The sequence below is a fragment of the Strix aluco genome, chromosome 13 (assembly GCF_031877795.1).
Source record: "Strix aluco isolate bStrAlu1 chromosome 13, bStrAlu1.hap1, whole genome shotgun sequence".
Lineage (NCBI taxonomy): Eukaryota > Metazoa > Chordata > Aves > Strigiformes > Strigidae > Strix > Strix aluco.
In genome coordinates, this window is record NC_133943.1 from 83,616 (window position 1) to 110,622 (window position 27,007).

A 27,007-nucleotide genomic window follows, 5' to 3' on the forward strand; every position below is an offset into this window, starting at 1 on the left:
CTAGCTTGTAAAAGCTGAGGAAAGAAGTGTGATTGTAATAAAACTAAACCACAATATAAACACATCACTAGAGGCAAGGTTCCCTTCTACCTCATGAATGAAATAGCCCAAGTCTGCACTGTCTTTGTCTTGATCTTACATTTGCTAAACTGTTCTATTACTGAATGCAAGAGTTTTTATCCCAAGCTGAGCAAGAACTCTAAAATCAACTTGACTGAAAGCTCATCACTGCTTGCTCATTAATATGCCAGCAGGTCTGTGTGACATTTCTATGGAAAGTCTCCATGCTCCTGGGACTGATGATTCAGTGCAGAGCTGCTTGGAATTTCTACAAAACTTCAGCCCTCCTCACTTCTCAAATGGCTTCCTTTTACCAGCCTGTCAAGCTAAACTAAAAATAATTGCTTTGTGTGCAATAACAAGGGGAAGGATGGAAATTTCACAGAACAACATCTTAGGCAGCTCACTAGAAAGAGGAAGTTGCATTTTCAAGAGCAGCGTTAAACCTATCTCCCATGTTTAATTTTTTTTTTTTTTCCTGCAATTAGAAAAAAAAAAGAATGCCAAATTTTAAGGTGCATAGTAAGTAACACTCAAGGTAAAGGAGTATGCAATTAAGATCTCTGTGAAGTCAATTGATGAAATTTGTTCCTTGCTTGTCATAGTTTCATGAAAGCGATCAAGGAAAAAGCTAGTAACTGGCAAAACAGACGTGAAAGAACTGGAAGTCTCAAAACAAGTATAAAACCACAGGCTAATTTTGGTTTTCACAACACTGCAGAGTTTAGAGACTAGCCTCACCATGAATTAAACGGTATTCAATGGAAAAGATCCATTTCAAGAAAATTAATGCCTCATCATACCTCTCCAAATCCAGCAAGTGTCCCCACAGGCCTATCCCCAGGGAGGCACCGCTCTGGGTCCTGCGTGTAAGTGATTCTGCTCCACATCATCCTTTGACCCCCAGTAAAACAGAACAGGGACAAAGCCAAAAGAAATCGTGGGATTTACTAGTAACAGTCAAGGACCTTACAAACATTCTTCCTACATCACATGAGCTATTTCTTTGTAAACATATTTTAATCACATAAACATATTTACGAAAGTAACTAGAGTGGGGGAGCCAAAGCCCTCTGCATTCAGTCCAGGCAAATAAGAACCAATTGACAGAATTTATTGCATGAGAGGCCAGCAGTAGACTCACAGACACCAAGGAAGAGACGGTATTGACTTTTAAGCTTTAGTGACATAATAAGCACCCAGTACATGAAAGAAAATAATTTCTGGGAATGCTGGGATAAGTGCATTGTATGCATATTCTCTATGACATGAAATTATATACTTTAAGCTCCCTCATAGGCAATTTCAGAAGAAAAGGAACAGAGCAATTTTATTAAGAACTTTTACCACATTGAATTATATATCCAGATTTTTAATTTTCTGAGATAACAATTATGTTGAGAAAGACCTACAAAGATAACAGAACTGTTTTTGAAAAGGAACTGAGTAGAATACTTTAAAACCTGATACACTTCAGAGTCATTAGTGAACCATACATTAAATCCATAAATAATGCAAGTTAAGATGCATTGTAAAAGCTGTTGAACATAAATATGAAAACCAAAGCAAACTACAATATCTAACAACTAAATTCCTTTTGATTTCAGGGGTACAGGATGACCTCATCAGAGGGTTAAAACAAAATCATGGCAATAAGTTGTTTTTTTTTTTTTTAAGGAAAATAAAAGAAAAAAGCAACTTGAAAGAACTATCCTCCAAGAAGAAATGTTTTTCATCACCTGGAAAGTACTCTAGAAAACAAGATGTACTGAGCAGTAAGAAATCATTGGATCAATATTTGATATATATTATGGCACCAAGAAAAGATCACTGTATGCAATTTTCATTTGCATAACCTCACATGTGGGGAGAAGGTTATTCTACTTTTAAGGAGTCGATGTTCATTACCACACACTTCTGCACAAAAAAGGATCCAGGCAAAATGCAAAAAATTCACATCTGAGTGTATAAGACAATATTTAAAGGTTTACGTATGTAAAGTTTGGTAAAATACCATTTTCTATGTCCACAAATCCATCTGTATCTCATCTTATGGTTGAGATGCATGTACTATAGGAGTGACAGTGTCAAATTAGAATTCAATTAATTTTAAACTAAACAATGTATTCCAAGTACTTCTTTATTCTTCTGAGTAGTTCTAAACAAGCCAGGATTTTCCAGACTTCATAGTTCTAATTGTTTGTGTTCAACATCTTCCTTAAGTCACTTCTTCAGGGTGGGTGTTTTCTTCTCCCACAGATGCATACATCTGTGTACGGTTACTCCGTTCAACTGGTACATGTTCCTCTTGGTCACTCCTGGCTTTGTTGTACCTACATGCTGATTGATAAGGTTGTCCTTCCCTGCTTCTGGCTTTTTGCTTTCTTGTTGCATGGAAATTTACCATAAACACTGGCACATGAGTTAGCTTACTTTCTGAAAAGAATCCAAGTTACTTTGGTGGGACTGTTTCTTCTCCCATTTCACTGCTAGAGCATACAATTTATGAATTCTGTAAAAATCAATTAAGGTTATGACTGCTTTTTCTGCAAGCTGAGTATGGCAGCGTTTGCAGTGTCTTTTACTATGATGATGGCAGAAGCTCCATAGCAACAGCATGTTTGCATTCCTACTGGAACCACATTACTCCTGTACTGTCTATCAGAAAAACTGTTTTGATATAATCACAGTTATCTAGTTTGTGTGCTGAAGAATTTATTCTAAGAGAACAAAGTTTTAACTAAAAAGCTGTGTTTATTTGTTCACAGTTAGCACAGGTTTCACTGTTCCAGCTTTCTTGGGAGTTTGGAGTGACAGTATTTCTGTGGTGCTAAGGAACTGGAAGTTTTGGCTTCCTTCATCTGTAATTCACTAATATACAAACATGTGCAAAAGCTGTTTGGAGGCTTTAAACAGAAATTCTCTGAAATAATTCTTCATTTCTCTTGTAGAATCTCCGATCCTTTTCATTACATGTACCCATTTCAAAAAGGTCTTCACCCACTTGACACCATCAAAGAAAAGCTTTTCATAGAGTACACACCAGCAAACCAAAACAGATTAGATAAAAAGGAGCCAAATGGCTGGGCACAATTATATGAAATGTAACAATTAATACACATTTTTAAGGCTAAAAACAGAACACCATCAATATACTGTTGTACTCCCGATACTACCACTTATAGCCAGTAGACATTGAGAGGCTCCAAAATGAAATGTAGTGTTTCACTGGTTATTGCCTGTAGCATCATCCATTAGAAAGAACACGAGGCCTCGTTTCACATGTCAAATCAAAGGCAGAAGCACAAATTCATCATACTCAAGACATTTCATTGCTTTGCATCCTTGTTCTCATTTTGATCCCTGTCTTATGTAGCCAAAGGACATTTATGATTTAGGAACAATTCTAATGGTTTCTATATGCTAGGAAGAGCACAAATCACCCTCCCTCCAACTGGCAGAAAAAACGCATGCCAGCTCAGGACAGACAATGGTGCTCTCGTTCCATGGGAAGTCAGGCTGGTGAGAACTGCACAGATCTCCTATTGAACACACAGGATGGTTCCAAAGCCCCATGGTTATCCCTGTTATCAAATAATGACAGCTCTGGTGAGTCAACATCATAAACCAGGATGAATACTCCTGACCAGATAATCATCTCTGAGGTCCAAAAGCATTATCTCAGTCGCTGTGCTAGCAGACTAAGCTGCTTGCCAGTCATCTCTAACCTATTACCTACAACTCACAAATTCAGTGGTACTTTACTTGAGCCTGCTAGCCCAGGAGGAGAAGAGCTGCCAGTATTGTAACAAACAGGCAAACCCAGGGTCCAAACCAGTGCAACTCACTCACTGCTCCTGTAATCATTCTGCGCAGGTCAAGTGCTGTTGTACCATATTGGAGTGTACGATGAATACATGAAATACACTAGTCCTCTCCAAAAAGTGGGGATATGAAATGTCACAGACATATACAGAGAGCAAAATAACCACATAATATTTTTGGCATATGCCCAGAAATACAGACAAACACCTATTTACTACATAAACATTTCAGCTTCTGACTGCTGGGGTTGGGAATGTCAACTTGGAGCTGGCTGAAACAGAAGCAGCAGCAGCAGCAAATCTGCCTCCTTCACGAGGACATCCACAGAGGTGGGAGGCTGGCAGGTTTGACATTCATAGCATTGGCAGGAAAAACTGACAGCAAGGGGGGAGAAAGAGAAAGACTTCACCTATACGAAGGTGCCAGAGGAAAACTACACTTGGGGAAAAACAGAAAAAAACAACAACAACAACAAAAAAAAGCTAGGCTGAATTTCAAAGTCAAAAAGGATTTCAACTCAATCAAAACCAGAGACTCATTCCATTACTGCTGTTACTACCTTCCAGCTGGAGACCACAGTCCCTCAGCTTGAGACCTTTGTACTATCCAAAACACAAAGCAGCAAGGTGCCAGTAGAACCCTGCTAGCTGAATTCCTTTCTTATCCCAGTCACTACAACTGCTAGCCCTGACTACCCATTTGACTCACTAGCAGGGCCTGTGGAGGACCAACTGTTGATGATAAACACAGAAAATTCTTCTCACGGCCCGTTTTTATCTCGTAATTTCACACGCCCTCTGTGTCTGTTGTCCACACAACAGGCTTTTCAGTAAGTAAGCCAAGTTCCTGCTACCTGCCCTGCAAGACTGCAATTATTTCCCCACCAATCTACTATTTCATACCTAGGTGTAGTAGCTATGTAGTACTGACTAAACATTCATGCTTCTACACGTGCACCCAGAAACAGATATTCACCATTCTCTAACTTCACACACATAAAATTCTTTCCACCCTCTGCCCTCCCCAGAAGTTATTTGCAGCTGTAATTTAGGTGGGTCTCCTGGATGTGTTTGATTCTACAGTGATCTGTACCTGCACGAGTGAAAAGACCACTTAACAAATACACTTGTGATATGAATCTAAGTCCTCAGTTAACAGCTGGGAAGTGGACACAACCTAATTGAGAGGCAACATCTACGTGAGGAAATAAAGCCAGGACAAACCAGATTCTCAAAACTTGCCTTGAGTTTTACATGGCAGAAATAGTAGGACTCTGTATTAGTTTTCATATCTTTATTCAACAGTGGAGAGGGGGAAAGTCAGAAGACTAAACACATAAGAAAGACATGGAGATAAATTAAAACAATTTATGAGCACAGTTTGAGAACAAAACAACAGCCTTTTAAAGAAAAATATTCACAGGTATCCATAATAAGAAACTGGGGCAGGGGGTGGGAGGAAACTATGTAAACTCAATAGCAAAGAACAAAAAGCCATACCTGCAACTCATAAACCTATAAACCTATTCTAACGACACATGGAGATTTCAGTTCAAATTATCTGAGATACTTCTCTGTCAAAATAAATTGGAAGTAAAGAGTGAATAAGTAACTTCCAGAAGCTCTCTCCCCCACCCACATCAATAACTAAGCCTCTATCAAAGCAACTTCTATCTAGAGGTGCCACCATATACTTGCATTCAGTTATACTTGGAGCACCACTAACAAGAGACCCACATAAAACAGTAGCAATATGTAATATTCAAAATTTAGTCATTGGATGATGGTTTTTTTTGTCTTGTCAGCTACTACAATCTTCAGCAAGTTGATCCAGCCTTAACAGACACAATATAATAAGTTTTTCCAAATATGCTTTAGCCCCAACAGAGGGACTGTATTTACAGGTTCATGACCCTCATGCCTTAGAGGGCAACTTGGCCAGGAAAGCTGCTTCTAGCAGAAATGGCAAAATAACTGAGAAGGGAAATAAGGATTAGCTGCCACCCTGTGGAATGAAAGCACATCTGCACCGATAAAACCTTGGTATCAATACTCGGGAGAAATGGGAGAAAAACTACAGGTCCTTTGAAATAGGAGAAAATTAATGAAAGCAAAAGAGCAAGATATCAAAGAGATAATACATGATTTTCTTTAACACTCTTCACAAAAGAGAATGTAAAAAGATACCTAGAAAGAGTCTGCGTAACAAAGCAAGCATATGACAAGATTAGGATGCCTCAAGGTTTCTACATTTAAGTCATTATACTGCAGCAACTGACTAAACTTTTAATACCTCTACAAAAAAACAGTGAAAGAATTCAAACTCCCTCTCCCCAAAAACCCCAAGCAACCCAGTCATTTAACATCACCGTGCTTCAGAGCATGGGTAAAAAGGTGACAGTGTCAGGAAGAGGCTTTTCCAATGTGTCTGTTAATTCCAGACTGCCCACTGGTCGTCAGGTAGACTCAGCACTATCAGAGACAGGAGACTGGGCTAGTTGAACAAATTCAGGCTGGGATGGCCTTTTCTCTATTTTCCCTTTTCTGAGGTAATGGTCTTTGAGCACGGCAGCGGCTCCACTGTTCAGTTACTGTATTTCTGTGGCAAATACAAAATGGTCACAACAGCTGGATTTAACAAAAATTGGCTTTTAAATGCAGTTTAGATCCTATTTAATTCAAGATATTCATTGCCCCAAATTAGCAAGTAATAGCAGCAATGCTGCAATTTCCATTCAGTTGCTATATTCCCCAATAGGGCCTGGCTTGGAAAATTATGTGATTTGGTTTTGACTAAATTTATATCCAGCACATTTCCTTATAAAACTGACATTGAGTGTTGCTAGTAAAGAGCCTTTACGTTAGGTGTATACTGGCAGAGATAGCCATGCACTAAATACGAGTCTTAGTCATGAAAGCCCATTCCTACCTCCCTCAATAATATATTCATTTCTTATAACTCTTTAAATCATTACTAAGTGTTTCCTATAATGCAATAAATGCTCTTGGGGGTCTCAACTACGTCAGGGCAATCCACAACTCATTGAAATTTAGCACCTGCCTGAAAGCTCTATGTTATTTATTTAACTCTGGTCATATGATGGAAAAACAAAACAGAAACATACTGATTTCCCCACCCCCCCCCCCAAAGTCTGATAATAAAGAAACCCCAGCCCTGTTCTATATTCTATTTCTTTTTTCTACAGTAACCTCCTGGTATATTCTGGACCTTCCTTCAGTCTGTAAGTCTCTGTCTATGATGTTGCGGATAAAAGACATCCTCTTTCTCAACATCGGAAAGAATCTCAGCCTGTCTCATCATGTTCCTATTAGGATTTCCATATATTTTGAGATGCAGGGTCAGACACACTATATACCTCCTGCTTCTTCCTGCACAACCTTCTGGCCTATCAGCCACTCTTCCCAGTTTTCTGTTATCAGCAAACTTGCTGAGGGTACCCTCTGCCCATCATCCAGACCATTAACGAAGATGTTAAACAGGATTAGACGCAGTATTGAGCCCTGGGGTATGCTGCTAGCTGCTGGCCTCCAATTAGACTTCCTGCGACTGATCACCACCCCCTGGGCCTGGCCATACAGCCAGGTTTTTATCCACCTCACTGTCTACTCCTACAGTCTGTACTTCATCAGCTCTTCTATAAAAATCTTATGCAAGACAATGTCAAAGTCCCTTGTACCCACATGATCTTGTATGGTTAAGAAATAAAAGTCTGTGCTTTTTCCTGAAGTGCTTGCACCATTGATTAGGTTGCTGACTTAAAAACAAAAGAACACCACCAATAAAAGGGAACCTGTCTCTTCTTGAGAATGCTATCTCTCTGTTGCCATGGTCACAAATTACCATAGTAACCATTAGACACATCTGTATTTTTAGATTAACATTGCTTCTATTTTCACAGAGTACAGATCCAATTGAAAGAAACTACTCATTCTTATCAGGAAATACTACAAACTTCAGTGCATAAATTAGGGCAACACTACTGAGTACACAAACACACAGAAACTGGTTAACTGCAAAAGGCAGGGGTGGTGGTGGGGGGGGGGGAGCGGAATAAGTCACAAACATTGCCATTTACAGAGCTGCTTCCTGCAGCTAGAAAATTGTTTGAATGGACAACACAAAGATTTGAGGACAGTTCTTCTCTAACACTATTGTCTCAGCAAGCCTCACTGGAAAGTAGCCCAATTAGAGAGCCCAGCAAGCTTAAATAGCCTTTTTAGTCAGGGGCTAACTGCAGCATTACTTCGTATTTCTCCATTAGAGCCTCATTTTATTCCCTGCCTCCCCCCCCACCCCTTCCTAAGCGGGGCCTTCACTCTCATACACAGGAAATACTGACGTTCAAGCTGTCATAATTCATCTGTTTCCAGACAAGTTTCTGCTCTCTCCCTTTCAGGGATTGTATGTTATGCTTATACCCTCTGGTGGACAAAAAGCAATTCACAACTCTCCCTGGGCCTTACTGCCTTCAGATCAGCACTGTGCTAACAGGAACTCTGTCATGGAAATGTTAAATCAAAACCAAGCATCGCTACATAGTCTCTAATTTCTGCACTTCAGCAAAGTTCCTCCAGTGATCCTTACCTCCCTAGATCTGTCTCAGCTTCCCCATCTTCCTATCGGGCTTTCGCTCAGCCAACACTGTTTCATACATAGTTCAGCATGCCTGAATTTAGACATGATGTCATGGTCACATCTCAAAATTAAAATTTCATTTATCTCTATGTGACATTCACAACATTTGAACAATAATCTAACAGAGGAGTCAAAAGTGAGGAGTCCATCAACTCAGTGCTTTCCCAAAAAGGAAGCAGCACGAATACAAAAGGTTTGTATTCAATACTAGGTTTGATGATCAGGATTATAAAATTAAGAGGTTAATTAAGTCCCCCAAAATTTTCAGCTTGCTTTCTTTTTGGTAAGTTACTATAAGTATTACTTACGGTAAAAACTCAGTTCCCTTGCATGTAAAAATTTTATATGCTTGCCATCCAGCCTGACTCTCCTCCCCAACCTGCTGCAAACATGATTGAATTCCCCATCTTTGGTAAGTCAGTACAGCAGGGCATTTCTACTGCTGCCACAAATCTTCTACAGTCTCAAGACAGTTGTATATTACAGAAGACTTGAACTCTTACTCCTTTAGAGTTCACTCACTTTTGCAGCTTTTCCACAAACGTTGCTTCTAACATTATTTGGCTAAATGCAGACAAAATGCTCTTGTCCAAAGGGTCTGCAGAAGCACATTTCAGCCAGAAGTCACCGTAAGAACAGAGAAATACATCAAACTATGCTATTGGCAATAGATGTTCAGACTGCACCCGGGAATCCAGCCTTAGGCCTTGTTGTGAGAGTCACTGTATGATTCTAGGTCATAGGATTAAATAATGGAAAAAGGCTAAATTTCAGCTCTAAAAGACAGTATTTTTCATATCTCCACAGTCAGCAAAATGGAAGTAGTCCCTTCCTTAATAAGAGAAAACCTAAGAAATGTAACTGGGTCATGAAAGGATAGGAGCTGAGAAACAGAGCAAGGAAGTAACAGTTTGCTTGTCAGGGGTTTATGGAAAGGTTTTAGGCACAGAAGCAGCAAAGACCTAAATTAACCTGCAAAATTGCAGAAAAAACCCCCCACCAATTTGCCACTGTTTCTCTTCATATTATTTTGATTCCAGTTCTCATCATAAATAGAGGTCTGGCAATTCTGACATTGAATTTTGGGATTCTACAGAGAGCTGTGTATATGAGTGTAGCAAAGTCCAGCATCTGGTTCATCCAAAAATGTAGGCTTTGTGCGGAGGGGTAACTTCCCAGATGAACGTACCCTCTGGAGCTCCCTGCTGGCGCTTCCCCAGCAGAACACACCTACTATAAAGTGATGTGAGATACTTTCTAATCATCTGGTCCTCCCTGCAGATCAGCTGCCTGCTGAGGTAAAATCCAAACTTTATTGTTCTGAAGTGATGAAAGGTTCAAGAATCTCAATGCATGTAGCTCAAGCCCAGCTTAGAAAGGTAAGACACAAAGAGGTGCTGTAGGAGAGAAATCAGGCTCTAACCTGTAGAGCACAGAGTTTAAGTATTGCTTGAGGATCACAAAGTCAGCAGTATTTTCTGGGCAACTCTAGTGTACACAGCTCATTTTCCACTCTATCTCATGAGACAGGTTTTTGGCTGCTATGCAGGTTTATTGCCTTTATTTACTGTTCAAACCAACTGTTCTCACAAGTTACTCTGCACACCTCTTAAGATCTCTTCTGAAGCCTCTAGGCTTAATACCTATAAATAACGTAATACTGAGTTATGTTTATAGTGTTTTGTAATAGTGCCAAATTCCAGATGAAAGGTGACCAGGAATCCTTTCTCCTCAGTAACACTAAAGCACATCCCCACACAGCATGCTCTTAAACATTAAATTCAGTAGGCTCCAGACCACAAATAGCACACTAGGAACTCCTGGGCAACTGGCTTGGGCTGGCCCTACCTAAGCAGGGAGGCTGCACCAGATGTCCTACAGATGTCCCTTCCAACTCCAGTGACTCTGTGAGCTCATATAGCTTCAGAACACTTTGCTGGTTTTCCACATATCTGACTTTACAGGGCAACTCAGAAAGCAGCACAACAAGATGCTTCAGCCAAGTGGCACATTACAAATCCTTAGTGGGTAAAGCAAGAGAAGCTGCAGTACTGATCAGTTACATAGAGAGATGTGATTCAGCATCTCCCCAGCAAGCAGCAATGTCACAACACAGCGTCTCCATCAGAAAGAAGGATAAGAGGGTTTTTTTCAGTGATTCTCCTCTTAGGCAGTAAGCCACACTTTCCAGCATTATATGCAAGTTTGGAAGACAGATAGGAACACTCGGCTCAACTCAACAGCTGCTCTCAAGCATACGATGACACCTCACAGTTAACATGCAGACACAACGCTCTGTGCAGATCAGAGAACCAGCAGAGTATTCCACAGTCATCCCACTTTCCTCCTAAGGCACTATATTTCCTGATGATTAAGATGGCAAAGAATAAACAACAATTTCTGGAAAGTTGGGGTTCTCCAGAAATCTTGCTTTTGAAGGCAGAAATTACTTGGCCATATATTGTGAGAGAGTCATACTTCCAGGAGGGATGTATAAAAAAGAAAGCCCAGCACTGCAAAAGGACCATGAATGGAACTCAGTTCACTAAAACAGGCGAAGGTGTAGCTTCCCCAGAAAAAGCTTTGCAATTTTAAGAACACCAGCATCCCTCTCTAATAAATCCTCTACCTACCATGGAAGTTAAAATCTAGTCTAAAAGAAATCAGTCCCCCCAGGCTTGGAAACATAAGGCTGGAGAACCAGAAACTCAATAAAGAACAGTAAGAAATGAAGATGTTTAGTTGAAGTGTAAGGTTTAAAACCTGACAGCAGTCTCTCCTGTATCTTCCTATTTCTTACCCACCATGAAGGATACTGCCAAGCAAGAAACCATTTTTCCCTTTTATGCAGCAAATCCTTAAGTTTCTCACATTTCACTATCTTCTTTTCCAGCAGCAGAACACTGACTCATAGTATTATACAGCATGGAGGTACAACGTTTCTTTCCAAAAGGCAGTCATGGCTTCACGTTATATCTCATGGTACAGGTATTTTAGGATAATTTTTAGGCACACGAAGTATGACACACACATACCATGTCCCTACATTCCCCCCCCACCCACTTCAGGTATCATTTTCTTTTACTGTGTTTCTCTTTGTGCCCAGGTGTATTAGGAAAGGGGTATAAACACTTACTGAATACAAGGGGTTCTACTGCTAGGTGAAGATTTAACCATTTGTGTAACTGCACAATGAAGCCCACAGATGATACTGAAGAGAAACTACATTCCAGCATTTCCTGCTGAAAACACTGAACAACAGCTGATAAAAGCATTTCATCAAAACAGCACATTCAGCGTTCTCATTAACAAGAGAATTTCTATGCAAGACCATGCCATCCAATGCAGAACTATATCTAGAAACTCACTAAGAGATCACATGGGTGGTGGCAGATCTGCAGAGGCTTTGATCAAGCAGAGCACAATCTAGCAGTCACATTTGTACTGGAAGAAGAAAATAGTGTCTATGCTAAGACATTGTTCTTGCTCTGGGTAAGTTCTGCTGCTTGGCATCATCAGCTTTGTATCATACACTAGATAACAGTCCCCGACTCTACTCCAGACTCTCCCTTACAACCAGAAGTTATTTAATTTCCCTGCATAACAAAAGTCAGAGTAAGACTGACCCGTACTTACTCACAGGCTAATGACATCACGTATCAATTCTAAGTAAGATACTCAGTGCAGGACCTAGCTCAGGAAGACAAAGGTAAATCCAAAGGCCAAAACTGAGTCTTTAGAAATTCCTCCTGTGCTTCAAAGCAAGAAGAGTTACTACAAATGAACTGATTCTAGAAAACATTCTGGAAAGTCACTGTATGAAAACCAAGTAATCCAAGACTATCACCATACATGTGCAAGGAAAGAGCATGGAGATCAGCATAAGGGAAGACTAACCAAACCTTGGCTTCCAAATCAAGTCCCTCACAATGATTTACGTAAATAATTTGCTATGGAAATTTTTAGTTAAAGGAAAAAATTTTCAAGAAATGTGGTCATAGAGGTACTTGGTATATAGAGAAAAATGATTCTATCTTGTTCTGTACAGTGAAATCTAGGACAGCAATTCCTCACAACTGAATCTTTCACATAATCAGTAAAGATTTTTAACCCTTGTATGGAAGAGGGGAATTTCCTTTGGAAACAGAATTCCTGCTCAGAACATGCCTTTGCATGTACTAGTAAGACACATATACAATGTCTGTTAAAGTAAAAAGAACAAAATACTTGCTTTTCTTTTGGGCATCAGGGATTTTCTACTGGCTTCTGCATAAGGCCTTGTGGATAATTTAGGACAAGTATTTCTGGCAGGATGCAAGTTTCTGACACGGTCTGTCAAGACTTCAATTTTTAAAAGCTACAAATAAAAGTAAAACCAACTTAATTGGTTTCCTAAAATAACTAGTCAATTCATAACAATTTCCCACCAAGACAATGGGAAACAAGAAAAAATTCAGTCCTAACCTTCAACTTTACAAACTTTTGAAGGGCTGTTCTTCAGGACAGAAGTACTTGTGGAACATTACTCGCAGAAGTGCTTCTATACATTGTCAACAGCAAAATACTGGGCAAACACAAATACCTGCACCTAGAGCTAAGAATGGTCTTCAGGAGGGAAGGAGGAGCCAGGTTCCTTTGATAAGTAGTTTTAGTAAAGATTAAGACCATCAAGTACTCATTTAGACAACCAAGTCTATAATGGTGGTCCCCCATTATAGATCTCAACAGGAACCCTAACTCATAAATTCCCACTGACCCTATTGGCCTGTCTACAGGGGATCTCCCCTCAAAAATGTTCAACAGATTAGAATCCAGCATGGCTTGGCATGATGCAAATTTTCTCTGCAGCACTGCAATTTCACTCCCACAACACATATTCTACATTCAATATAGTTCTGTCCCAAGTGTTACATATTGCTCAAGCCTCAGGAAGCTGATGAACATGGCACATGGTCAGACAGAAAAATCTGTGCAAGGGCTGCAGTAGGATAAAGCAAGAGGACTGACTGATCACAGTAGTGTGTCCTACTCCCTGATTTTTATCCCCCATAAACGGAATCCTGGAACTAGTGAAATTCATACATCAACTATTTATCAGTTCTCATGCCCTGAGGACTGGATCTCCTAAGGCTGAGAGATAAGGGCTTCTGAAATTCTCAAGTATGCTCACGGGCTATATTGAACCAGATTCTCCCCAGTCATCTGCTAGAACGAAAGAATTTGTCTGTAGTAACAAGCATCAGGTTGACATGGAGTTCAATCACTAAATGGCAAAGCAACAGTCTCCCTGCCAACTTCTCCCACTGCATGGGACTCGCCTCACTCTGATGCTCTCACAGGAATCAAAGTGAACAACAGAACCTGAAATAAAATTCAAGCAGCTTCTAGAAGAGCCAAAATCTTACAGATGCCCAACTTCCCTTCTCAATACTTAACTCTTACAGATACCTGCACCTACTCCATTGCACTCAGTTTTTCAGTTATCTCCCTTCACCTTCCAGAAATAATGAAATAAAACCCAATCTCTTCATCTTCCAGTACTACTAACGGGAATCTAGAATACTCCTCCCATGAGCTAGTCCTTTATGTTCAAAAGCACTCAGCATACACCATTTCAGCCACCTTCTCAAAGGGGATGGACATGACAGGTACAGTCCATTCTTAAGGAGGATGAATCGTGGTGGGCACTTCTCAACAACGCACAGCTGCAGAAGAATACCCAGAGCAAGATAAGACATTTTAGGGAGCCACCCACCCCTGTGGAACTCCAGTGTCTAATATTTTTCCAGCTTCTGTGCAATGGATGTCTCTAACCCTAGTCAGTTCTTCCAGCAAAGATTCTCCCCAACTAGGGTTATACAGTGGGAATTCCAAAGCAACAGGCTATGTACAGACATATCAGCATTCCCTCTGACAGAGAGATGAAAAGGAGAAAATTCCCGAGGATGTGTATCCTCTACTCCATTTTCTGAAGCCCAGCCTCCCCCTTGCCTTGGAATGAGCTCTACAAAGCAGTATCTGTTATGTACATGAATCGCGGCTCCCTTCCTTTGGGGAGTTTCCCCTCAAAAGTGACAGGCAAATCCCGGAACAGAGACAGGTGCTGGGGAGGGGGAGGTCTCCTTAGGATGACTCGCCAGAAGCAAGAGAGCCTGCAGCTTTCTTCTTAGGGCGGGCTTTCACACTTCTTACTGGAAGCTGAGGAGGAAAAAAAAGAGGCATCTTAGGTTAGTTTAACACCTAAATGCTTAGCAGAAAGATACAAGAATGCAGAGTGAAAATGGGACAAAAGAACTACAAGATGATGACCCTATTCATGTCATCTGTTGTTTCAAAAAGGCTACTTATCCATTCCATTTGTTTTTCGTTAATAAACAAATCACTCTGAGTGTATCTATCAAATAGCAACCAGGAGAGGAAGACATCCTAAAACTGGACAAGTGTGATAATAAAACCAAAGTCAGCTGTCTCAACAAAAGATTAGACCTAGCGATATTTCTAACTGGTGACATTCACATAACACTTCACTGGTGTAACTCTTCTGCTTCTTGACTGCCATCCCAAATGCTGTTCTCTGAAACACATAGAAACATCTTGGACTAGTTTGCACACCTTACTCCAGTGTCTTTCATTCTAGATATTGGCAAGAAGAGTGCATTTATGATCTACAATGCATTCGGTCCTTCTGGGCAATCTTGGAGGTCTCAGTCAAAGACCTCCTACAAATCCTACACCTGAACTGAAGCTCCAAACAGAGTGAGCATAAAACCCAATATGGCTGCAAAGGGCTTGATCAGAATTTCTGTATTCACAATGAACAGCACAGAAAAGTCGTTAGTCTTATCACAATTTCACATTAAAAATTCCTTGCTAGGAAGTTGGAACCAAATTTTGTTCCTGTTTCCCTGCTCCTGTCTAATATGCTACAGAGGAACGCAGAGGGATCAACTCAGAAGTAAGCCTTGGAAATTTAAAAAAGATCCAGGCTGATTTTAAATGCATCTTTAGACATACATATCCATCCTTGGAGATATTCAAAAGCTATCTGGACATGGTCCTGAGAAACCGGCTCTAGGTGGCCTTGCTTGAGCAGTGGGGTCGGACCAGATGATCTCCAGAGGTCCCCTCCAACCTCAACTATTTTGTGATTGTTACAAAGAATACTTAATCACATGCAAAGGTGTCCTGTACAGGTTAACAGTACAACTTAAAATGATGCTTTAAGCAATTCTTTTCCCCCAAATTATTTAATTTAGCCTGAAAAGCTTGACAATGTGAGCCAGTCATACAATACTCTTTATCTTAAATAAAAATAAAACAAAATTAGGAGTCCAAGTTGAATCAAGTAAATAGGACCCCAACTTCACAAAAAGAGAGAAGCATTTTATTAGGTATAAATCAAACCACAAGAAACATTCAAGTAAAAGTCAAAAGCTGGAAAGCAGCACCTCAAAAAGCATGTTCTAGAGAACACACCAACAGCTGAAACCAGAGATTGTTAAGCTAAAATGGCTCCTGGACACAACTGCATTTATTTTCATGTACGGTTTGTTTTAATAATAAGAATACAGGCAACTCATGTCCCATGTGAATGGCTGTAAATATCCTGGATCGTCACATGGACACATGGAGGGGACAGCTCCACAGTGACCAGTTAACCCAAACTTCAGGACAAAACCCTGGGGTGGAGGGGAGTTGGGGAGGGGATGGGGAGTAGTGTGAAGGAGGAAATAACATTTTCCCCATATCTAATACGCAGAAGTCCAGGAAGGCCTAAGAGGGTATAGAACCGTTGCATTTTAGATGAGGAGAAAGTGGCTAAATGTCACAATAGTATTATATTATATATTTAGACTGTAACAGACAGGAGAGAGGATACAGTCAACAAAACATGTTAAAAATATCTAACGCCCCACTCTTCAACACAAAACCTGAATGGGTCCTGGCTTATGGCAGAGGTTCACAGGCATGATAAAAATACAAAAGCTAGAAACTAGTATAGCAAGTAGGCAGCAAGTCCTCTGATGTAGGACTCAACTAGCAAAGACTTAGTCCAACAAAGTTGATACAAACAGCTTTTAAATGCACTGAGACTACGAAGCCGAAGCCTTCCAACAAAGCTCACAAATCAATGTCAGTGCTGCAAATAATTTACACACCACCTCACCTCAGCTTTCATCATCTTCTTAGGAGTTTTGAGACTCTGGGTACGTTTAGGAAGTTTGTCTCCTCCATCTTCATCTGATGGGTCTGTTCTAGTCTCCGACAGGGTTCCATTAGACCTCTGTGCCACACTGCTCTCCTCTCCTGAGGAGTAACAGGAAGCTAAGGAATAAGAAAGTTTCAGCAAACACTTTTGAAAAATCACATGAAGTCTAAAATGGCCCATGCTGAAGTACCACATGAAAGGGAGATGTCAACCATCCTTAAGAAGGATAATGCAAAAAAGTACAGGAATGTGTAAGCAGATGGGAAGGGACTAGGGAAGACAAGATAACTTCTCCCAGATAATTTGGAGTCTCGCAGTCCTTTTGAGACCCAGTGCACGAAGAGTCCAGGGAACCCCCCCTCCCCTCCTGGCTCACCACATGAGGCCTCACACAGTGGCCCAGCTGGGGTGTTCTGTACCTGAATCCTCAATGGTTTCAAGAAGACTCCCACCAGAGGGGTGAAGCTGTGGCTCATGGCCTCTCATATGCACAGTATCTTCATCCCGGATCAGAGTGAGATCCTGCATGCTGAAACTTCGCAGCTTTTCAGACAAAACTCCCTGTCCCTAAGAGGACATAAAAATTAGGGTCAAGGTCACTTCACCTTCACCAAGACCATCTCACATAGGATCATTCAGAAGAAGAGGAAAGGTGCCCTATTCCCAACTGGGGTACTCTGGAAAAAAAACACAGAAGGGAAAAAGAAAAGTATGCTCCCGAGACCAACAGGGAAGAGGTTAAAGCAAACCCCATTCCACTCTCCCTCCACTTTTCATAAGTCAAAGGATGGGATTAACTGCAAGGCAAATGGGAGGAAAGGAACTGTAGATTGGTGCCAACAAGTACCAGCATCCCTAACAGACCCATAGCACTAATTGCTGGCACACAAAACTAAACTGCTGGGGAATTCCTGAACGTTAGAGAAGGTGTTGCATTACCTTTGCAGCTGCAGTAACTGCTGCATTGGCAGCAAGGTTTAACCCTCTCTTGCCAACTCGCATCATGGTTTCATAGCTCTTGTCACGAGCCTGAGTAATGTATTCATCAATTTCCTAGGAAGGCAATGTGGAACATGGCATTTAGCTCCTCGTTACAAACATGATCAAAGTCTCCCCACCATCACCCTTAAAAACCCAAAGCTCATCTGGAAGCTTTTTTCCAGGCTACCAGCATCAGCTGTCATTGATCACATAACCGCAGTTTCTCTGCTACTTACAGAAAGCTTGCAAATGCAACTTTTACTTAAAGTACGCTATTTCGAAATGGTAACAACTGAAACAAAGCAGTTGCTTATACAGACAATGTGAAAGAACAGCATGGCTACAAAACATGCTGCTCCTACCGTGATTCAAAGAGCTTAACTACTGACAGTGGCTCTAAGGGCTCATGACGCTGGGTTAGCCAAACATGCTTTCTAAGCATTAGGCAAACTACTGGCTACATCACAATCTTCAGTAAGCTGCAGTATGACATTGTTGTCAGAGACAAAATCATTCTACATCCACTACTGCCAGCACAAGCACGATTCACACATTTCAGTTTTTATTGTGGCATAACTGAATCAGAAGTCAGTCAGCTCCCAGATAGGTCAGCATCTTCTAACAACAAGTGAGTACCTTCTCCTTATTGGAGAGCGTTGGGTGCACAAACTTCCTGTAGAGGACACTGGAGCCCTTGGTGTAAGGGGAGAGCAGCCAAATCACAAATGCAATTTTCAGCTCGAAATAAAAGGGAAACCTGAGAGAAGGAGGGAAGAAAAAAAAAAGGGAGAGAGAGAGAGAGAAAGATGGAGAACTGGAATCAAGATCAGCACAGAGACAGATGGAGATAACTGGTAGAGAGCAGCATAGGCAGAAGGAGCAAAGGCAAGATAAAGGCTCGGAAACAAAAGAATATCAGGTCAGAATAGCAGAACCCTCTTTGGAATCCTAGGATATACCTTCTTCGAGTCTCATTTAGTCTTTCATCCATAGCCATGAAAACTCCATAAACAGGGCATCTCTCAGCCCTGCAAACACACCAAATTACAGTCTGATAGCTACTCTCATCATCCCGAGGTTTGTTCAGAGACTATCCACTGGATGTTAATATGACACTTTCATTTTCCAAGGTTTTCAACTACATATCTCAACAAATCTCAGATTCCTGCTAAGGCTGATGGCTCAGTTTCTGAAACTTCCAATAGGTACTCCTCAGATAAGACCCAAGATGAGCATCCATGTAAATGAACAAGAGCAGGCAGCAGTAGTCTATCATCTCTAACCCTTGCAGTAAAGTCTCTGGGAAGATGCAGCAGTAGAGATTGAAATAAGTGAACACAAACTTTCTACTGTCGCTATTAGCAGTAAGGGACTTCTGTTTTCAGTGATCCATTCTCAGTATGTAAACAAGCCAAAGCTCTTGTACTTTTTAGACCTTTGTCTGCTTCTCAAGGCTAATACAGGAAGAGGCAAAACTGCTGAGCACTTTTGTAAGGCCTGTGTAGCCATTTCACTTTTTTTTACAAGATGCAACTCTTGACGAGTATTCTTTCAGAGATGCATGCACTAAAGCAATGAAGAAAGTGAAGATATCCCGTTCCAAAGGTTCAGTTGAAGACATGTGACAATGATTTGTCATTTTTGGAGGCCTCCATATTGCCGAGCATGACACACAACACTGAAAGGATTAAGAATCTGCTTCCCCCAACCCCACTCCACCCCAGCCCCGCTAGTGTTTCATCATGCAAAACACCACTTGGAGCACAGACATGCATCTGAGCTGCTCCTCCACACAACAGGCTTGCAACGCAGAGCAGGTCCCCTCCTTCTACCATCTTTTTTAAGTGTTTTTTAGACCACCATTTCTCAAGCTTTACCAGTTCACATTAACAGCTTCTCTAAAATATTTCGTTATGAATGAAGATCCTCTTACAGATACTGCGTATTTATCATAACTGTTTGCAAGCACAGGAGATGAAACAGCTGAACCAGCAGCTACTACACATAGCATCTACAAACCTGCAGACTCTTCATAGGGATTGAAAACCCCTAAAGGAGAGACATTTTATTCTTAGCATCCTAACACTACTCCTCTTTTCTTTAAAAAAACCCCAACAAACCCAACAAAAAAAGCCATGCCACCAAGGGACTCACCAAGAAAGAACAATGTCTGTGAGTGTTTCTGCAGTGGTAAAAAAGGCAAACACAATCCAGTACATCATCCACTTCACCTGCAAAAGAGCAGTCACTCAATAAACATCCATCAGAAGCCAGAAAAAAGCAAAATGTCTTCTCAGTAAGAATGACTCATCATCTCCACACATTAAGATGAATTCAACAAGGCGGCATATATCATCAGTACTGGAGAGGGTCACATACCAAATGGTACATTAGAGTTTGGGAAAGCATGTAGGATTAATGTGCTCGGATGTGCAGGATAATGCATACAGATACACTAATGAATGCATACCCTTGTAGCAATATCATGATGCAACAGTGTTAAAAGTCCCAAATAAGCTATCTAAAAAGAGTAAGCAGTTCACTTTAAGAAGTTATAGTCTTTCACATACAATTATTGTAATAAATACATATATATACACACATATGCAAAAGTTTAGTTTCAACAGCAGCCCTGTATTTTCTTGATTTACAGTTTTTCTTGGGAAGAAAAAAAAACCCAAACCAACAGACACAGTATTTTGTTCTAACTCATTAATAAGCATTCTTTGCCTTAATCATTACTCCCAGAAATTACCTAAGCATTTCTCCTTTCGTTTTAAATAAAGGCTCAGTAAGAGGTAGGAAAGCAAAGAGCATGCCACATCAACGTTACCTTCTTGTTTAAGGTCTTGAGTATAGTTTACAAAGTGTACTTTGTGCCATTACGGCACATCTCTATGCCTACTGTCTATCTCCCTACTTCCTCACACCTTTCTCTGAAGTAGTAGGTATTTCTTTCAAAGCAAACATAAAATAATTCTCCCCTAACACACACTCACACTCTGCTGTTTTAGTAACAAGTCTCTCAGCTACAGGCCAATTATTCCTAAAGAGGAATCAGCTGGATTATGAAAACTGCTACCCAAAAATTTCCTATAGTGGAAGAGTTAATATCTTATGATGGAAATTATCAGTTTTCTATGCTGTTAAGAAGTAAAAATAAATTTAAGTAGCAGATAAATGGAAAGAAGAGGTCACCTTTGCTAAAAGCAATTTAACAGCCTCAGTGTCATCAAGAATGGGAAAAGAGAACGAAACTGAATCAAGGAAATTCCACATGTTAAATCCACATATTAATCCATATATTAAAATTACACAAACAGTTTAGTGACAGTCTTTGTTACAGCAAATGATGTTATAAAAGCAGTTATCTCCCCAGACTTGCATGTGTTGGAAAATTTGTTGATCTGCTCTTAAAAGACCCTCCAAAACTTTCTAAAAAACCCAGTAAAATTATGCTCCAACCCCTCCAACACAGTGGATGGTTTTGAAAATAGTGGTTCATAGCCCACCCAAATTATTTCCATTGTATTGTGCAATTTTTTCCACAACAGAAAGTAGAAAAACTTGTATTTTATGGGTCTCTCCTGGTTCTGTTTTTCTTTTCCTTGGATCATCAGTTTGGACAGGACCAGGACCAGGTGTCATTCACTTGACTTCTAGAGCAACTCAGTGAAACGAATGCTTAACTCTTCAATGCAGCAATATAAATCAGCTCTTGTGTGAAAAAGTGCGTGAATAACGACAAATCAGAGGTGCCACACAGGGATCCCAATGGGTGAGAGATTTCAGAGAAGCTACACACCAGTAAATCTTACTTAAGTATTAGGCAAAACGAAGGCAATAATAATACATGGAATTAGCAGATACGTACATATATGTAACATAATGAGGAATATGTTTTTTTGCAGAAAAAAATGAATCTCACAAATGTAGCAGAATTCTTAGGTTTCCACAAGCTCCTGTTACAGTGCTTCCCTTACAGGCAGGGTGTATGAAGTTTCTACAAAGTTTCCAACAGGCCTAAATAAACACTTAAAGAAACTAAGTTGTCAAGGATAAAAAGGAAAGGACTCTTGAGGATTAACAATTGGTTAAAAGACAGGAAACAAAGGATAAAAATAAATGGCCATTTTTCACAATGAGGAGAGTTACCAGTGGAATCCAACGGGAATCAGTGTTGAGATCTGTGCTGTTCATCTTCATGAAAGATCTGGAAAAGGTTGCGAATAAGAAGATGACAAATGTGCAGAAGATACTTTTCTACCCAGCGGATTAAGTATTAGTTGACTGAAGAATTCAGAAAGGGATCTATACTGATGGATCTCCAGCTGCATTTTGTCACTAAGTGTCATTAAATACCAAGTAATGAACTTAGAATATGCTTTTTCTTAGTGAAAACTATTGTGGTTACATACATTAGCTCATGCCACTCAGGAGCGGTCACTATAGACAGCCTGATGAAACCACTCTGCTAACAGAATGTTCAGGGGTGTTTGGAAAAGGAACTGAAAGGGCATTTTTTTGTTACTGTTTAAATAAACTGCGTGTTCACATCTTTGATACTGGACACGGGTGTCTCTGCCGTCTCCTGCCACCCTTCACTCTATGCCCTGCAGCCAAAGACAAAAAGAAATATAGATCTTAAATAAACCAGAAGGATCCAACTTCTAGCTCTAGAAGTCCCTGAAGTGTAGGTGACCAGAAACTAGAAGAGCAGAAAGCAGAGGGGAAGAATTACTAATCTTTTTTTTTTATGATGTTTGCAATCCATCAATTACAAACACCTTAAAAAACTGAGGTTCAAACCAGGCTGTATTTTTTTTTTCAATCCATTAAAAAGGAGTCAGGTCTTTGCTGCTCAAGCCGATGACCACCAACTTCAGCTAAGTGCACATACGTAGTTTCCCAAGTTGCACCAAGAACCTAAATGAATTCAGTAAACGCAAAAGCATAATTGGGATGTAGACTCGACCAAAGCTAAAGATGATACATAAAAAGAAATTACTTTTAAAACAGTCTGAGCTACTAGAAGCAGTTTTTCACAGCTGCTCAAGGACTTAGCATATAAATTTATCACGGTGGGGGAGAGGAGCAAGTTTGCAAGGTACTGTGATGCCACTGATGGACTGCTTGTGGTAGCCTGGTCTGTGTCAACTCCATCTCCAACACACCACACTCTCCAGCACAGACACACCTGCAAGATCTTTCTCCCTCACCAACGCTGGTTCTTAAGCATTATGAACAAGTAGTGGTACACAGACACAGGTGGCTTCAGAAACGTGCAGCACAGCATCCAAGTTTTCCACTGACTTTTCACATGAAGAACAGTTTGAACAGATACTGGCCCCCTTTCCTGTGTTTAACAAAATTGGTTTTTCCCCGTCTTTCCACTTATGTTGAGAAGGAAGAAGCCCTCCAAATATCAGCGAATTAGGCAGATAATAGTCCAACATCTAAATCCTTATTTCTGATGTGGTCTTCTCAAGGAGAAATAAATTATATACAAGATCAGTTTTAGCAGTTCAAATACATTTTCTTGAACTAACTCCAGTATTTGCACTGAAAATAAAAACAAGAGAAAATTTTCTGCTGTAGCGATCCAGATCTACTTCAAGAAAACTGTATCAGTAAAGTATTAAACAAAACCCAAAAATGAATGCCATAGTTTTCCACATCAGCCCTAGTGGGGCTTACAACCAGGTGATTGGTTGATATTATTGTTAAGACAGCTTTATGATATTCAAGTACTGCATCTCATTTCTTTTTCGCCATCAGATTAGGGAAGTCTTACAGCAATTTAGGTAACATCTACCAAAAGAAAATCAGATCAATACAATTTTTACATTCTGCAAGGAAATGCAGCATTTATGTGCCTCAACGGCCAACCTACCCACTGAAAATAAGCAGGTTTTTACTGTGAAGAATGCCTACAAAGTCAAAGGCTCCGTATTTAACGGGTCTTTGAGCTCCAGAACAAGCATGCTATAGGCCGTTTTAAAAAATGAGGTGTTTTTTCCCCTCAAGTTCTCCACAAACCAATTTAAAACTCTGAAATTTGAGTCTGTCTTAAAATTAACAGATTCTGTAACTGGAACACCTTCCATGACACACACTCATGAGCCTGAATAAAATTCTTGGTAAAAAATACACATTTCATGCAACAAATTAAGGTCAAAGGCAATTGGTAAGAGAAGAGGAAGCCCAAAGAAGACAAGAGTAATACGATACTACTTCATACATAACTGCAAAGATAACTATGAAGTCACAGGATCATGCAATTATTCAGTTAGTTTCATAGAATCACAGACTGGTTTGGGTTGGGAGGGACCTTAAAAGCCCATCTAGTGACACCCCCTGCCTCGGGCAGGGACACCTTCCACTAGCCTGGGTTGCCCAAAGCCCTGTCCAACCTGGCCTTGAGCCCTTCCAGGGAGGGGGCAGCCACAGCTTCTCTGGGCAACCTGTGCCAGGGCCTCACCACCCTCACAGGGAAGAATTTCTTCCTTATATCTCATCTAAATCTGCCCTCTTTCAGTTTAAAGCTGTTAGCCCTCGTCTTATCCCTACACTCCCTGATCAAGAGTCCCTCCCCCCTTTCCTGTAGCCCCTTTCAGTCCTGGGAGGCCGCTCTAAGGTCTCCCCGGAGCCTTCTCTTCTCCAGCTGAACCCCCCCAACTCTCTCAGCCTGTCCTCACAGGGGGGTGCTCCAGCCCCCCGAGCATCTTCGTGGCCTCCTCTGGCCCCGCTCGAGCAGGTCCGTGTCCTTCTGATGTTGGTGCCCCCAGAGCTGGACCCAGCACTGCAGGGGGGGTCTCACAGAGCGGAGCAGATGGGGAGAATCCCCCCACTCACCCTGCTGCCCACACTGCTCTGGGTGCAGCCCAGCACACGGGTGGCTTTCTGGGCTGCCAGCGCACGTTGCTGGCTCACAGACAGTTTCCCATCCGCCAACACCCCCAAGTCCTTCTCCTTGGGGCTGCTCTCCAGCCACTCCTCGCCCAGCCTGGATTTGTGCTGGGGATTGCCCCAACCCATGGGCAGGACCTTGCCCTTGGCCTTGTTGAACTCCATGAGGTTTGCCCATCCCCCCTCTCCAGCCTGTCCAGGTCCCTCTGGCTGGATCCTTCCCTCAGCGTGTCACCGCACCACACAGCTCGGTGTCGGTGGGGAACTTGCTGAGGGTGCCTCGATCCCACTGTCCGTGTCCCCAACAAAGATGTTGAACAGCACCGGTGCCAACCCCGACCCCTGAGGACGTCACTCGTCACTGCTCTGCACTTGGTCATGGAGCCATCGACCAGAACTCTTTGAGTGTGACCACCCAGACAATTTCCGTCCGTCAAATCCACGTCTCTCCAAGTCAGAGACAGGATGTCGTGCAGGACAGCCTCAGATGCTTTGCACAAGTCCATGTCGATGACTTCAGGTGCCCTTCCCTTACCCACCAGCGCTGTAACTGTCACAGAAGGCCACCAAATGTGTCAGGCACGGTTTGCCCTTAGTGCAGCCATGCGGGCTGTCATCAATCACCTTATTTTCCATGTGCCCCAGCAGAGTTTCCAGGAGGGTGTGTTCCATGATCTTGCCAGGCACAGGGGTGAGACTGACTGGCCTGTAGCTCCCCTGGTCCTCTTTATTTCCCTTTTTAAAAATGGGGGTTATGTTACCCCTTTTCCAATCAGCTCCTTTCATGCTTTTTTTTCAGTTTCTAATGTTATTACTAATAACATTCAAAGTTCAGTAAAGCTCATCTTACTTTATCTTTAATCTTTGCTCAAAACACTGTATCAGTTATCAATGCCTCCTAAATATTCACATTTCAACTTCTCTGCTGAGACCAGTATTAAAAAAAAGCCCAAACCCAAAGCAAAAACCAACACACCTCTGCCAGATGTTGTGGTTTGTAAAGCTGTCCACTATGAGTGAGACTCTCACCTCAGCTAGCATCTCCTTCAAAAAATGGTGGGCTGAATTTTAAGCCAACACAACAGAAAGGTCTAAGCAATTCTAGAGGACTGAAGCAGCACGAGACAAAAAAAGGACTATACCCTGCAATCTTTATTGTTGCTATGTTGTTTTGTAAGGAGCAAACAGAGCCAGCTGCATAAAGAGTCTCAGACTACACCACAAAGCAATGCTGACAAATTATACCCTATTCACCCATGTTACCTCTCTTCTCCATCAGGTTATTCCTGGCTCCAGATAACCCCAAACTCATCCCACCCATAAACCAAGTAGCTCTTGTCTCCACTGATCAACTCAGAACGCCCTTTCTGTACGACGATGACACATCACACCATTCAAAAGCATTTGGTGTTTTAAATAGAGTTCATTGTAACAACGGTGTAGAGAGAGAGAGAGAAACAATTCCAGAAAAGGAGGAGGATGAAGTCCTGACCAACAGAAAACAGTGATCACAAGTAAGGCTGATGGGATGACACAAACCAAGCCAGATTACTCAGCCTTTTGGAAGAAAACAAAAGTAGTGCTGAAAATGCAGTAAAAGGGCACGGAATTAGGGTAAAGTTAGAGGAGAAAACTTGTCGTGGACTTGCAGGTGCTTCCAGGATGCAAGTGTTTCCCCCGCCTTCCCTCCTCCCCCAGCATCTCCCGAGCAAGAGCAGCCCGCGGTCGCGGCCGAGGCCGCCCGGTCCGCGAGCGCCCTTCCCGCACCGCCCGTCGGGGCTGCGGCTCCGCGGCCTGGCCCAGCCCGACGCGCCTGCGGGCCCGGAGAGGCCTCGGTCCGGGGACGGCCCGGGGGCGCGGGGCAGCCGCCGCACGGCGAGTCCGTACTCACGTATTCCTTCACGTTTTTCGTCTTAACGGCCTTGTAGGAGGAGTATGCGGGGTAGAGGGTGCCGAAGATCAGCCTGTGGGGAGAGCGGACCCCTCAGCGCCGCGCCGCAGCCCGCGCCCCGCCGGCCGCTGCCCCGCCACCTCCCCGGGCGGGGCCCGCCCGCCCCGGCCTGCGCCGACCCGCCCGCCCGCGGCCGCAGCCGCCCCCGCGGCAGCGCTGGCCCCGCCGGCCGCCCCCCGCGGCGGGGTCCCGCAGGCAGGACCGGGTGCGCCGCTGCTGCCCCGCCGGGGACGGGCCCTGCGCGGCGGCCGCACTCACACCACGAGGCGGGAGATGATCCAGGAGACCATGGCGATGGCGGCGGGCACCGGGGCGGCGGCGGCGGCACCGGGGCGGCGGCGGGACGCGGCGGCGGCGCGAGGCGGCGCTTCACGGGCGGCTCCCGCAGCGCGCGCAGCCCCGGCCCGGGCGCGGGG

At 42.3% G+C, this 27,007-nt stretch overlaps 1 protein-coding gene across 7 annotated transcripts; it reads right to left on the reverse strand.

Moving 5' to 3' along the window:
• Nucleotides 1–987: 987 nt before the first annotated feature.
• REEP2 (receptor accessory protein 2) lies at nucleotides 988–27,007 on the reverse strand. 7 transcript variants are annotated; one of them, XR_012624958.1, is made up of 10 exons: nucleotides 26,850–27,007; nucleotides 26,532–26,604; nucleotides 19,886–19,962; nucleotides 18,691–18,759; nucleotides 18,368–18,488; nucleotides 17,690–17,803; nucleotides 17,170–17,317; nucleotides 16,709–16,866; nucleotides 14,571–14,739; nucleotides 988–6,483 (listed from the first exon to the last, which is right to left on the reverse strand). XR_012624958.1 is itself a non-coding variant. In XM_074838174.1 (9 exons), the coding sequence occupies exons 1-9, from the start codon at nucleotides 26,879–26,881 to the stop codon at nucleotides 14,665–14,667; spliced, it is 867 nt and encodes a 288-aa protein (XP_074694275.1). In that variant the 5' UTR covers nucleotides 26,882–27,007; the 3' UTR covers nucleotides 988–14,664. The 7 variants fall into 7 exon arrangements, 6 of the variants coding, with proteins under 6 accessions (XP_074694275.1, XP_074694279.1, XP_074694276.1 ...); XM_074838174.1 differs by having other exon boundaries at nucleotides 988–14,739; XM_074838178.1 differs by lacking the exons at nucleotides 26,532–26,604; nucleotides 26,850–27,007 and adding an exon at nucleotides 22,150–26,476 and having other exon boundaries at nucleotides 988–14,739.